The sequence below is a fragment of the Scyliorhinus torazame genome, chromosome 21 (assembly GCF_047496885.1).
Source record: "Scyliorhinus torazame isolate Kashiwa2021f chromosome 21, sScyTor2.1, whole genome shotgun sequence".
Taxonomy (NCBI): Eukaryota; Metazoa; Chordata; class Chondrichthyes; order Carcharhiniformes; family Scyliorhinidae; genus Scyliorhinus; species Scyliorhinus torazame.
The window spans coordinates 121403997-121418147 of record NC_092727.1 but is presented as its reverse complement, the minus strand read 5'-3'; the positions used below and the strand labels follow the sequence as shown (position 1 = coordinate 121418147).

At 45.1% G+C, this 14151-nt stretch overlaps 1 protein-coding gene across 1 annotated transcript in view; it reads right to left on the bottom strand.

Annotated features, from left to right (window-relative positions):
* Positions 1 to 835: 835 nt before the first annotated feature.
* Positions 836 to 14151, bottom strand: part of LOC140398073 (gasdermin-D-like) — a 47818-nt gene continuing 34502 nt past the window's right edge. Inside the window, exons 5-8 of the mRNA XM_072486282.1 lie at positions 11061 to 11168; positions 9362 to 9391; positions 7374 to 7504; positions 836 to 931 (exon numbers count right to left, since the gene is read on the bottom strand). Of these exons, the coding sequence (XP_072342383.1) occupies positions 836 to 931; positions 7374 to 7504; positions 9362 to 9391; positions 11061 to 11168 (365 nt within the window). The remainder of the gene's footprint in view (positions 932 to 7373; positions 7505 to 9361; positions 9392 to 11060; positions 11169 to 14151) is intronic.

The following is a 14151-nucleotide window of genomic DNA, read 5'->3' as shown; positions in this document are numbered from 1 at the left end:
ACTGGCCCTGGCGAGTATCTGCTTTGATGCTGACCCTCATGATTACCTGCTTCAATGCTGGCCCTGGTGATTACCTGATTCAATGCTGACCCTGGGGAGTACCTGCTTTGATGCTGACCCTCATGATTACCTGCTTCAATGCTGGCCCTGGTGATTACCTGCTTCAATACTGGCCCTGTTGAGTATCTGCTTTGATGCTGACCCTCATGATTACCTGCTTCAATACTGGCCCTGGCGATTACTTACTTCAATACTGGCCCTGGCGATTACCTACTTCAATACTGACCCTGCTGATTACCTGATTCAATACTGGCCCTGGTGAGTACCTGCTTTGATGTTGACCCTCATGATTACCTGCTTCAATTTTGGCCCTGGCAATTACCTGCTTCAATGCTGACCCTGGCGATTACCTGCTTCAATGCTGACCCTGGCGATTACCTGCTTCAATGCTGACCCTGGCGATTACCTGCTTCCATACTGACCCTGGTGATTACCTGCTTCCATACTGACCCTGGAGATTACCTGCTTCAATGCTGACCCCGGCGATTACCTGCTTCAATGTTGACCCTGGCGATTACCTGCTTCAATGCTAACCCTGGTGATTACCTGCTTCAATGCTGACCCTGGCGATTACCTGCTTCAATCCTGGCCCTGATCTTTACCTGCTTCAATGCTGACCCTGATGATTACCTGCTTCAATGCTGACCCTGGTGATTACCTGCTTCAATGTTGACCCTGGCGATTACCTGCTTCAATGCTAACCCTGGTGATTACCTGCTTCAATGCTGACCCTGGCGATTACCTGCTTCAATCCTGGCCCTGATCTTTACCTGCTTCAATGCTGACCCTGATGATTACCTGCTTCAATGCTGACCCTGGTGATTACCTGCTTCGATGCTGGCCCTGGTGAGTACCTGCTCCAGTGCTGACCCTGGTGAAAGAGAATTGTAAGGTCTAAAAGGCTTAGGACAGATGGAGCCCTTGAAGTATATAAGGCAAGTAGGAAAGAACGTAAGGTAGGAGTTAGGAAGGCTAAAAGGGTCATGAAATGTCTTTGGCAAACAGGATTAATGAAAATCCCAAGGCGTTTTATACAAATGTTAAGAGCAAGAGGGAAGCCAGAGAAAGGGTTAGTCCATTCAAGGATATTGGAGGGAATCTACATATGGAACCAGAGGAAATGGGAGAGATACTAAATGAATACTCTGCCTCAGTATTCATCAAAGAGAAGGACTTGGTGGATGAGGAGTATAGGGTAGAGTGTGTAGATATTCTGAGTCATGTTGATATTAATAAAGAGGTGTTGGGCATCTTAAAAAGCATTAAAGTAGATAAGTCTCCAGGGCCTGATAGGATCTACCCCAGAATACTGCGGGAGGCAAGGGAAGAAATAATTGATTTTGACAGTAATCTTTGTAACTTCATTGGCTACAGGTGAAGTTCCAGAGGACTGGAGAGTAGCCAATGTTGTTCCATTGTTTAAGAAGGGCAGCAGGGACAATCCAGGAAATTATAGGCCGGCAAGCCTTACGTCAGTGGTAGGGAAACTATTGGAAAAGATCCTGAGAGATACGATTTACTCACATTTGGAAACAAATGGACTTATTAGTGATGGACAGCATGGTTTTGTGAAGGGGAGGTTGTGCCTCACTAATTTGATCGAGTTTTTTGAGGAAGTGACAGAGATGATAGATGAGGGAAAGGCAGTAGAAGTTGTATACATGGACTTCAGTAAAGCCTTTGACAAGGTACCTCATGGTAGACTGGTACAAAAGGTGAAGTCACATGTGGGGCGGGATTCTCCGACAGCGGGATTCTCTGTTTCGCCGGTGCCCGGGGGTTTCCCGATGGCGTGGGGCTGCCCCAAAATGGGAAACCCCATTGACTGGCTGGCGTAATGGAGAATCCAGCCGACGGGTCGAGGCCAAAATGAGGCGTGGCGGGGCGCAGAATCCAGCACCGGATAAGAGGAGAACTGGCAAGTTGGAGACAGAACTTGCTTGGGCACAGAAGACAGAGGGTAGCAGTAGAAGGGTGCTTTTGTGAATGGAAGACTGTGACTGGCGGTGTTCCACAGGGCTCAGTTCTGGGGTCTTTGTTGTTCATGGTGTATATAAATGATTTGGAAGAAAATGTAGCTGGTCTGATTAGTAAGTTCACAGACGACACAAAAATTGGCAGAGTTGCAAATAGTGAAGAGGATTGTGAGAGGATACAGCAGGATATAAACTGGTTGGAGTCTTGGGCGGAGAAATGGAAGATGGCATTTAACCCGGACAAGTATGAGATAATGCACTTTGGAAGGTCCAATGCATGTAGGAATTACACAATAAATGGTAGCACTCTTGCAAGTACTGACAGGTAGAGAGATCTGGGATCACTGAAAGTGGCAACGCATGTGGATAAGGAAGAAATTGCTTGACAGTAATCTTTGTATCCTCATTGGCTACAGGTGAAGTTCCAGAGGACTGGAGAGTAGCCAATGTTGTTCCATTGTTTAAGAAGGGCAGCAGGGACAATCCAGGAAATTATAGGTCGGCGAGCCTTACGACAGTGGTAGGGAAACTATTGGAAAAGATTCTTAGAGATAGGATTTACTCACATTTGGAAACAAATGGACTTATTAATGATGGACTTAAGAAGGCATATGGCATGCTGGCCTTCATCGGTCGGGGCATTGAATATAAAAATTGGCATGTCATGTTGCAGCTGTACAGGACCTTAGTTGGGCCTCATTTGGAATATTGTGTACAATACTGGTCGCCACACTACCAGAAGGATGTGGATGCTTTCGAGAGGATACAGAAGCGGTTTACTCGGATGTTGCCTGGTATGGAGGGCACTAGCAATGAGGGAGGTGGATAAACTTGGTCTGTTCTCACTGGAATGACGGAGGTTGAGAGACGACCTGATAGAGGTCTACAAGATTATGAGTGGCATGGACAAAGTGGATAGTCAGATGCTCTTTCCTAGGGTAGGAGAGTCAAGTACTAGGGGACATAGGTTTAAAGTGCGCAAGGAAAAGTTTAGAACAGATGTGCGAGGCAAGTTTTTTACACAGAGGGTGGTAAATATATGGAACGCGCTGCCTGGGGAGGTGCTGGGAGCAGGTATGACAGCGGCATTTAAGGGACATCTAGACAAATAAATGAATATGGTGGGAATGGAAGGATACGAACTCTGTAAGTGCAGACGGTTTTAGTTTAGGCAGGTACCATGGTAGGTGCAGGCTTGGAGGGCACTGTTCCTGTGCTGTATTGTTCTTTGTTCTTTGAATTGACACTGCAGTGAATCCCTCAATACTGGCACTAACAAAAACTGAAATATTCCCCGCTGCCTGCACTCCGAATTCGCAAATAAATTACTTCTGTTTGTTTGTTTTAAGGCCACTTTGAAAGGAACTAAAGTGGGACAAAAAGTTTAAATTGAAGTGGTAGATAGAGGGTTATAATGAATGTGATGTAGCGTTCCCTTCCCTTAAAGGAACCTGTTGGGTTTTTAAAACAATCCTGTGATCTCACAGCCCCATTCATCACTTGAACTTATTAAATCAATTTTGCAACTTCAAAGATGTGTGGTGAATATATAGTCATGAGGCAGCCAATCAATGACCACCCTATCACTCCCTACTACTCGAGGTCTGCTTGCAACGATGCTGCTCTTTCTTTCTCAAACAATTAAACTGAGAAATTACTCCAAAGACTTCAGCCAAAAAGACCGTTGAAAATTTTATGAATTCCCAAGCAGGCCAAACTCCCATGACAAATCCAACCCAATTCCCAATTCGTAATCCCAACATGACCTCAGTCTCACTGGCAACTCACACACTTACAGGTAACCAACTAATAATAATTAGTGTCACAAGTAGGCTTACATTAACACTGCAATGAAGTTACTGTGAAAACCCCCGAGTTGCCATACGACGGCGTCTGTTCGGGTGCACTGACGGAGAATTCAGAATGTCCAAATCATCTAACAGCACGTTTTTCGGGACTTGTGTGAGGAAACCGGAGCATCTGGAGGAAACGCACGCAGACATGGGGAGAACATACAGACTCCACACAGTCAGTGACCCAATCCGGGAATCAAACCCGGAGCCCTGCCGCTGTGAGACAACAGTGCTAACCACTGTGCTACCATGCCACTCAATGTGCAGATTACTATGGGAAATGACATTATCGGTGTTTTAAAACATGAATGAGATCAATAACATACTGATGAACTGACGTCAACCAAAAGATGTAGTAATAGAACGAAAGTGGAACTCAGGTACAAGATCAGCCACGTTGAATGGTGCAGCAGGCTCAAGGTGTAACAATATGTATATTGTGTAGGTTAACAATTTCATGATAATACTACTCATCACCAGATGGGAATCAAGGGCAGTCATATAAATATCATATGACTCGTGGGATTCTGGGAGAAGGTGTTTATGCATGAGATAGAGCAATTGTGTATTTGAGAGTTCTGCAGTTAGAGATAGCATAGTTTAATTTAGTAACCTTATACTTTAGGAATATGTATGAATCTTATTTAGTAGTGTTAATAAATTGAAATGAAATGAATGAAATGAAAATTGCTTATTGTCACAAGTAGGCTTCAAATGAAATTACTGTGAAAAGCCCCTAGTCGCCACATTCCGATGCCTGTTTGGGGAGGCTGGTATGGGAATTGAACCCGCGCTGCTGGCCTTGATCTGCTTTACAAGCCAGCTCTTTAGCCCGCTGTACTCAACCAGCCCCTGGTTAACAAAAATAGTTTTGTTCGTTAACAAAATTTGGTGTTCTCAACACTACGCACCCAAGCATCCAGGTAAAGCAAAACAGAGAACATCACATGGTACCTAAACTAGAACAGTAAGATTTAGGGGGAAAGTAAAAATCTCTGTTCAAAGAAAGAAAGAAAATCTTGTGGGAAAATATCTCAACCAGACTCCGATCGCAACGACCAGTAGCGTCGGAAAAAAAATTACCCAGTCGAAGTTTCATGGAGGGTCTTCAGACTCCAAAGCCATTCAGGACATCGGGTAAAGTAGATGCCAACTGCAAAATTTGCAAACACCAGTTTGAGCTTTATCTCTCAGCCTTGGCCCAGTGGTCAACAAAAGGTAGTGCTGTTCCTTACAATGGCTGGACCGCAGGCTTTAGAAATATATAACTCATTTCGAGAATGAGGTTGAGAAAAAGAAATATGACAAAGTCATAGACATGTTGGCAGACACTGTGAGCTGCAAATTAATGAACCGTTCAAACGATATATATTTCAAAAAAGAGTTCTAAAAGCAGGTGAAACTATTGATTGTTCATTACTGATCTCAGGCTCAAAGCGAAGACCTGTAATTTTTCAGTATTATTAGACTCCCTTCTGCGTGATAAGATTATATTTGGTGTTAAAAATGAGAAGTTCCATGATAGACTGCTCAGTCAACCAAAACTAATGCCAGAAGAAGCTATTAATATGTGCTATGCAAGCGAAAATGCTAAAAATCAATATTCCGAAATATTGATTTGGGAATGTGGCGCAGAAATGGACAATGTGGCTAACGCCATTGATGCTGTGGCGCATCTAAAAATCAGTGTGCTCCGGACAGTGGCCATTTTGTGCAGGTGCACTTGAAAAAAGTTGACCGTTTTGCGCATGGCGTCACGAGTGTCATGAGGTGCGCACGTTGCGGCCATGCCCACCCGTCGAAAAAATGCCAAGCCTTCGGCAAAGCCTGCGCGAAGTGCAGCAGACTTCACCATTTTGCCTCGCAGTGCAGAACAGGGATGAATTCGCAACAAAGAGCTGTACAAGAAATATGTTCCAGAAAGCCAGAAGAATCAGACGATGAGCCAGAAGAGGCAGACAATGAAGGTCTATTTACTTTATTTGCCAGTAGTGACGAGGTGATCACAAGTATCATACAAGCTGTGCAGGACACTGGTAAGAGTGACAGTTCTCAGCTGGACTGTGCAGAGGCAGACAATAAGAGTGTGACAGTGAAAAAATCAGTTGAGAGCACATCAATTGTGAACAGCCAACAAGAAACTGAAGACATCTTGAAGAAGTTGACTCTAGATGAGAAGAAGAAGACTACCAAAGAGACATCAGATAAGCCAAAGGGAGCTGATGTAAAAAAGCTCAAAGACACATCAGATAAGCCAAAGGGAACTGATATTAAAAAGCTCAAAGATGAATCGGATATGCCAAAGGGAACTGACCTTGAGCACACAAAGAGTAACTACAGAGCAACAGGATTCGCACAAAGGTACGGTTTTTTGGGACTTGCAGTCAAACTTGACAAAGGATGCAATATGGAAAGCAATCCAGACAGCAAATGAGCAATGGATTGCAGGACATTGTTTGGAAAACATCTCCCATTCAAGATAACACAGATAGATGTGTGTGTAGATCATGCCACGTTCACATTTGATGGCACTAATGCCATCAAAGGAGGGCCGAAGGGCCTGTTCTGTGCTGTACGTTTCTATGTTCTATGAAGGGGGATGTAACAATATGTATATTGTGTGGGAGGCAAAGGGTTAACAATTTCATGTTAATACATCTCACCACCAGATGGGAATCAAGAGCAGTCATAGAAATATCATGTGACTCCTGGGATTCTGGGAGAAGGTGATTAGGCGTGAGGTAGAACTGTTGTGTATTTGAGAGTTCTGCAGTTAGAGATAGCATAGTTTAATTCAGTAACCTTATACTTTAGGAATATGTATGAATCTTATTTTGCAGTGTTAATAAATTAGTTTTGTTAGTTAACAAAGCATGATGTTATTTGTTCAACATTACGCACCCAAGCCATCCAGGTAAAGCAAATCAGAGAATATCACACAAGGGACCAGATTACTCCTATTTCTTATGTTTTTCACATTCTTGAGAATAATCAAACACTGTGTTTTCTAAAAGTATGAATATTCTGTCAGGACACGATGGCCAGGAATGGAAATAATGTTCAGCCTTGGTCAGACTTTGACATTCAAGAACATTAGGAATTAATGGTGTGGATTTTATTTCTAATCATTCAAGCAATGTGGGCTTCACTGGCTAACGTGATCGTCCACATCGAGGCAGCCGCGCAATTATATCTTACTCAATTTTTATTTTCGAGAACTTACCATAGCCAAGATCCATCCCTAACAAGAGAAAACCGCAAAATATCATAGATAGCCAGCAATATGTGGATTGGCCATACTAAATTCCCCTTAGTATCCAAAGGTTAGTTGGGGCTACGCGGATAGGGCGGTGACATGAGCCTAGGTAGGGTGCTGTTTCCGAGGGTTGGTGCAGACTTGATGGGCCAAATGGCCTCCTTCTGCACTGTAGGGATTCTATGATTCTATCTTCAACTTTAAAACTGAGAAAGTTAAGATACAAACCATTAGCTCAAGATCTGGAAGATCATCACAGCTGCTAAGAATCTCAAGGAAAGTCTGGAGGAAAATGAGCCTCGTGCCTTCAGAAAGTTGAGCCAATCCAGTGAGTTGATTCTTCGGGGAAGACGTTGATTCTAATGAAAAGAGATTACTGTTGAGATTTGAACAGACGGCTCTGATAATGATATTTTAATCAGTGGGATCCTCCCCCGTTTACCCAAAGGGGACAAAAATGTGATGTCAGGCACAAATGGTGTTGCACATAATGATTAGGAGTTTTTATAACAATCTGATCAAAAGCGCAAAGACTAGATGTATCAAGTATAAAAACAGAAAATGCTGGACAATCTCAGTAGGTCTGAAAGCGGCTGTGGAGTGAGAACGGAGCTAACGTTTCGAGTCTGGGTGACTCTTTGTCAAAGCTAGGTAATAAGTACAGCCTGGCTCTGTAATTGCAATGCAATTAAATGGGTCTTTGACCCGCCAATTTCTTTTTTTTACTATAAATTTAGAGTACCCAATTATTCTTTTCCAATTAAGAGGCAATTTAGCGTGGCCAATCCACCTACTCTGCACATCTTTGGGTTGTGGGGGTGAAACCCACGTAGACACGGGAAGAATGTGCAAACTCCACACGGACAGTGACCCAGGGCCTGGATTCGAACCCGGGTCCTCAGCGCCGTAGGTTGCTGTGCTAACAACTGTGCCACGTGCCGCCTGCTCCGCCAATTTCAACTAGGGCCAATTTCATCACAAAATTTGGGAACGGCGGCTTATAGGAAGCTTGATCCAGGTGGCTACACGTAGCAATGATCCCACTACAAATGTTTACATCCCATGGGAGCGTCGACATTTCAGAGCAGTATTCCAAGAGTTAATAGAACATAGAACATAGAACATAGAACGATACAGCGCAGTACAGGCCCTTCGGCCCACGATGTTGCACCGACATGGGAAGTCAAAAAACAAAAGCCATCTAACCTACACTATGCCATTATCATCCATATGCTTATCCAATAAACTTTTAAATGCCCTCAATGTTGGCGAGTTCACTACTGTTGCAGGTAGGGCATTCCACGGCCTCACCACTCTTTGCGTAAAGAACCTACCTCTGACCTCTGTCCTATATCTATTACCCCTCAGTTTAAGGCTATGTCCCCTCGTGCTAGCCATTTCCATCCGCGGGAGAAGGCTCTCACTGTCCACCCTATCTAACCCCCTGATCATTTTGTACGCCTCTATTAAGTCTCCTCTTAACCTTCTTCTCTCTAACGAAAACAACCTCAAGTCCATCAGCCTTTCCTCATAAGATTTTCCCTCCATACCAGGCAACATCCTGGTAAATCTCCTCTGCACCCGTTCCAAAGCTTCCACGTCCTTCCTATAATGAGGTGACCAGAACTGTACGCAATACTCCAAATGCGGCCGTACCAGAGTTTTGTACAGCTGCAACATGACCTCATGACTCCGGAACTCAATCCCTCTACCAATAAAGGCCAAAACTCCATAGGCCTTCTTCACAACCCTATCAACCTGGGTGGCTACTTTCAGGGATCTATGTACATGGACACCGAGATCCCTCTGCTCATCCACGTTGTTCGAAAAGTGTGATCCTTGACGTGTGATAGACGAACAACAATTCCCCTGGGGCAGTGGGGGGTTTCTATAGATTTCCCTTGGATTGTTTCGCTCGGAGATTAGCGTAAAGCCCAGAATAACAGTATAAACAACCGTGGAAATTCAACCCAATGTGCGTATCACATGGCTAACAACCTGGTTTAATATTGTTATTTTGAGAAAATATAAAATTGGAGCTTGGTTTCATCTTACTTTGAGCTAAATAAAGAATCAATAAATAAATACCACATTGAGTCCACAGACTAATGTTTTTTCATGCCTTACTTTGAACACTTCTTTAAGATCATGATAAAGTTTGGATTAGTGACATGTTGGAATAACAGAAATGAATGCAATATGAAATTAAAACAAACCTATTAGACTTCGGGTTTTATGATATACATCTGAAGAAACAAAAAAAATTGTGATTTTAAGACAATAGCTGATTATCAATAATGTTTGAACCGAAGAATCAACTATTCGTCTGCAGAAGTCAACTAAACTTAAATCCATACGTATGGTCAAATGTTCAATGTCTACTACTCCTTACAACTCAAGGACTATTCCATTACACTTTTTATTAATATTTAATTACTATTGAAGTCAATTCTTACTTCTAATCCATATGAATGTAAATGCATGTGTTTTAGCATTTCTCCTTACCTTTTTATTAGTAAATAAACTTACTGTATCTTAACTCAAGAAAACCTGGTTAAATTGGCTCCATTTTAAACAAAACTATTGGGTCTGGAAAAGATATCCAAGGAAAAGGGAAACTTGTTAGATTAAACCTTTGTTTCTACCCGCAGAGCGTGGGTTAAATAAAGACACAGAGCCAGTCATCTCTCCTCACCAAGGTTTGTAATAATTTTGGGTGGTGGTGGGGTATCCCAACCGTATAGTGACAAATCAAGGGGTCTCACTTGGATCAACAACATTTGGGGAACGTCACCTGGGTCTGGTTGTAACAGCAGGTGCACCCACAGTGCTGTGATGTAGGGTATTCCAGGACTCTGATCTGATGACAATGAAGAAACAATGGATACATCTTCAAGTCAGGATGATGGTTGATTTGGAATGAAATATGGAGGTGATGGCACTCCCAGGCATCTGTTCGCCTTGTCCTTAGCGAAGGCTGTAGCTGTGGGAGATGCTGCTGAAGAACCTTTGTGAGTTACTGCAGCGCATCCTTGAGATATGCACTGCAGCCCTGGTCCAACACTGATGGAGGGAGTGGATGATTCGGGTGATGTATCGGTTTCAAATCATACATAATTCTTTGTTCTCGATAGAGTCAAAAGACCCTGAGTAGTGTTGGCAAATAATTTCAGACATGCTTGTATTGTATTTGCATCTATGTACGGCCACACTTGGAATACTGTGTGCAGTTCTGGTCACCCTATTATAGAAAGGATATTATTAAACTAGAAAGAGTGCAGAAAAGATTTACTAGGATGTTGCCGGGACTTGATGGTTTGAGTTATAAGGAGAGGCTGGATAGACTGGGACTTTTTTCCCTGGAGCGTAGGAGGCTTAGGGGTGATCTTATAGAGGTCTATAAAATAATGAGGGGCATAGATAAGGTAGATAGTCAACATCTTTTCCCAAAGGTAGGGGAGTCTAAAACTAGAGGGCATAGGTTTAAGGTGAGAGGGGAGAGATTCAGAAGGGCCCAGAGGGGCAATTTCTTCACTCAGAGGGTAGTGAGTGTCTGGAATGGGCTGCCAGAGGTAGTAGTAGAAGCGGGTACAATTGTGTCTTTCAAAAAGCATTTAGATGGTTACATGGGTAAGATTGGTATAGAGGGTTATGGGCCAAGTGCGGGCAACTGGGACTAGCTTAATGGTAAAAACCTGGGCGGCATGGACTGGTTGGGCCGAAGGGCCTGTTTCCATGCTGTAAACTTCTATGATTCTATGATTCTATAATCCGAAAGTCGACGTATTTCTCAAATCTTCAATACATGGAGATAGGACAAACGACTGATGAATGTTTAATTAACCATTCATCAGCAATTTACTATTGCATAGATCTTCTGTCAATTCTTAGTCTTGTTTCTCTCCTTTTACATACCCAAGCTATCTCCATCAATCCGTAATTTTAAAACCCTGAATGCAACAGTAGTTCCAGCATGATAGGTTAACGACTCCTCCGTACTTGCGTTGAATCCTCCTTCAGCCTAATACAACAAGGAAAATTATTATATTTAATATTGAAAGTTAATGTTTCAAAGGAATTTGCAGGAAAGTCAAAATGTTGGGATCAGATTAGAAAGAGATTCAATAAAAAGTAAGCAGGGTTGAAGGACTTCAGTTATCTGATGGAACGAGGCAAACTGGAATTGTTTTGATTTTGCATTCCGTATTCTGTATGTAAACGCTAAGGGAACTGTGGCATGGTGGTGCAGTGGTTAGCACTGCTGGCTCACAGCGCCGAGGACCCGGGTTCAATCCTGGCCCCGGGTCACTTTTGGTGTGGAGTTTGCACATTCTCCCCGTGTCTGCGTGGGCCTCACCCCCACAACCCAAAAATGTGTAGCTTAGGTAGTTTGCCCTTAAATTGCCCCTTAATTGGAAAAAAATTAATTGGGTACTCTAAATTTATAAAAGAAATCTAAGGGAACTGTAGCGGCGTTGTGCAATACAATATCACCTCAGAACCATATCATTCTTCTCTTAATAAATAATGAAAGAGGCCATACAGCAACCAGTGACAGAATCAGACAGAACAGAAGGTCAGAGAGAAAATGTAGCTCAAAGTTCAGTGTTGCACTGCTCATCCCAAATGTCAATTATCACTCAGACAATCTGGAAAATACCGGAATGAAGGGAAATAGATTACAAATTAACAATATTAAAGCCATTCCTTAAAGGAATCTAATGACAGGCGGTCAGAAATTAATAGGTTAACAGAAAGTCTTTGCCGATGCCCGGCTTACTCCATTTACAGCCAGCTAAACACAGCTCATGATTATTCTTTATGACATTCATTATCTCATCTGAATCTTGATCATTCTCACAGTTTTGAATACAATTCATGTCAAGCAGGATCAATCAATCCTGTTGCAATGATGGTTTCAGTGTTCTGTTAAACCCCATCTGCTTGTCTTGACAGCTCTACCGTTTGCTGTTTTTTAAACAGTTGATCTCAATGCATTTTGTTACTTCTTCTGTTGTTCTGTTTGTTATTCTGTTGTTTTTCTTTAATTGTCTTTTTTTGGGGGGGTTTATTCATTCCCATGTGGGAATCACCAGCAAGGCGAGAACTTCTGTCTTTCCTTAACAGCTGAATGGCTAGACATTTCAAGAATCAAGCATATTGGTACATGGAACATAGAATTCCTACAGTGTGGGGGGGCCATTCAGCTCATCGAGTCTGCACCGACCCTCAAAAGAGCAACCTTCCTCGGCCCAATTCCGCACCCTATCCCGTAACCCCACCGAATTGGACACCAAGGGTCAATTTAGCATGGCTAATCCACCTAATCGGCACATTTCAGGCCTGTGGGAGGAAACCAGAACATCTGGAGGAAAACGTACACAGACATGGGAGAATGTGCAAACTCCACACTGACAGTCATCCGAGGTCGGAATCGAATCTGGGTCCCTGGGTCGCAATACCGTGGGTCAGCAGCTCCATCCAAATCAGACAAAGGGCAACAGATTACGCTTGTAAAAATCACTTAGTACTGTTACGACACTCTTGGCTAGTAATCATAGTAATCGTAGAATGTGCAGTGCAAAAAGAGGCCATTTGGCCCATCGAGTCTGCACCGGTCCTCAGAAAGAGCATCCTACTTAAACCCACACCTCCACCCTATCCCCGTAACCCAGTAACTTTTTTTTGGACACTAAGGGCAATTTAGCATGGCCAATCCACCTAACCTGCACATCTTTGTACTGTGGGAGGAAACCAGAGCACCTGGAGGACACAGGGAGAACAAACATAGGGAGAACGTGCAGACTCCGCACAGACAAGCTTGGAATCGAACCTGGGACCCTGGAGCTGCGAAACAACAGTGCTAACCATTGTGCTGCTAGTGTGCGGTCAGTTCTAGTCCTTCTTGACCCAGAATTGCAGCACAATTGAAATTAACAATTAATTCTTAGAAAATACCCAAAGTCTTTAGTCTTTGTCTGCCCAATAACTAGTCATCAGGGGCGTCATTCTCCGACCCCCCAGAGGGTCGGAGAATGGCCGTTGGCCGCCGTGAATCCCGCTCCCGCCGGTTGCCGAAGTCTCCGAAGGGAGAAAAGTCGGCTGGGCGTTAATGTCGCCGCTGCCGCGGAGAATGTCACGGGTCTGCGCAAGGCAGCCGATTTTCGGCCTGCCGACATTCTCCCTTCCGGATGGGCCAAAGTCCCGTCGACGTGATGACCGTTCACGTCGACGTAAATTAAACCGCCTTTTCATCGGCGTGACCCGGTGCTCCAGGCTCACGCCGACCAGCGTGGAGGTGAGTGATGGCCTGGGGGGTTGGCTCTGGGCAGGCAATGGCGTGGCCGCAGTCTGAATGCGTGAGGAGAGGTGTGTCTCGGCTTGTGTGTGTGTGTGTGCGGGGGGGGGGTTAGAGTAGGCTGGGCTCCGGGGGAGTGCCGGGAGGGGGTCCGTGACGGGGAGGTGGATGGGGGGTCCGTGCCGGGGTGGAGGTTGGAGGGGGGGGTCCGTGCCGTGCCGGGGTGGAGGTTGGGGGGGTGTCCATGCTGGGGTGGAGGTTGGGGGGGGGTCCGTGCCGGGGTGGAGGTTGGGGGGGTCCGTGCCGTGCCGGGGTGGAGGTTGGGGGGGGGGGTCCGTGCTGGGGTGGAGGTTGGGGGGGGGGGTCCATGCCGGGGTGGAGGTTGGGGGGGGGGGTCCGTGCCGGGGTGGAGGTGGGGGGGGGTCCGTGCCGGGGTGGAGGTTGGGGGGGGTCCGTGCCGTGCCGGGGTGGAGGTTGGGGGGGGTCCGTGCTGGGGTGGAGGTTGGGGGGGGTGGTCCGTGCCGGGGTGGAGGTTGGGGGGGTCCGTGCCGTGCCGGGGTGGAGGTTGGGGGGGTTCCGTGCTGGGGTGGAGGTTGGGGGTGGGGGTCCGTGTCGGGGTGGAGGTTGTGGGGGGGGGGTCCGTGCCGGGGTGGAGGTTGGGGGGGGTCCGTGCCGTGCCGGGGTGGAGGTTGGGGGGGGTCCGTGCTG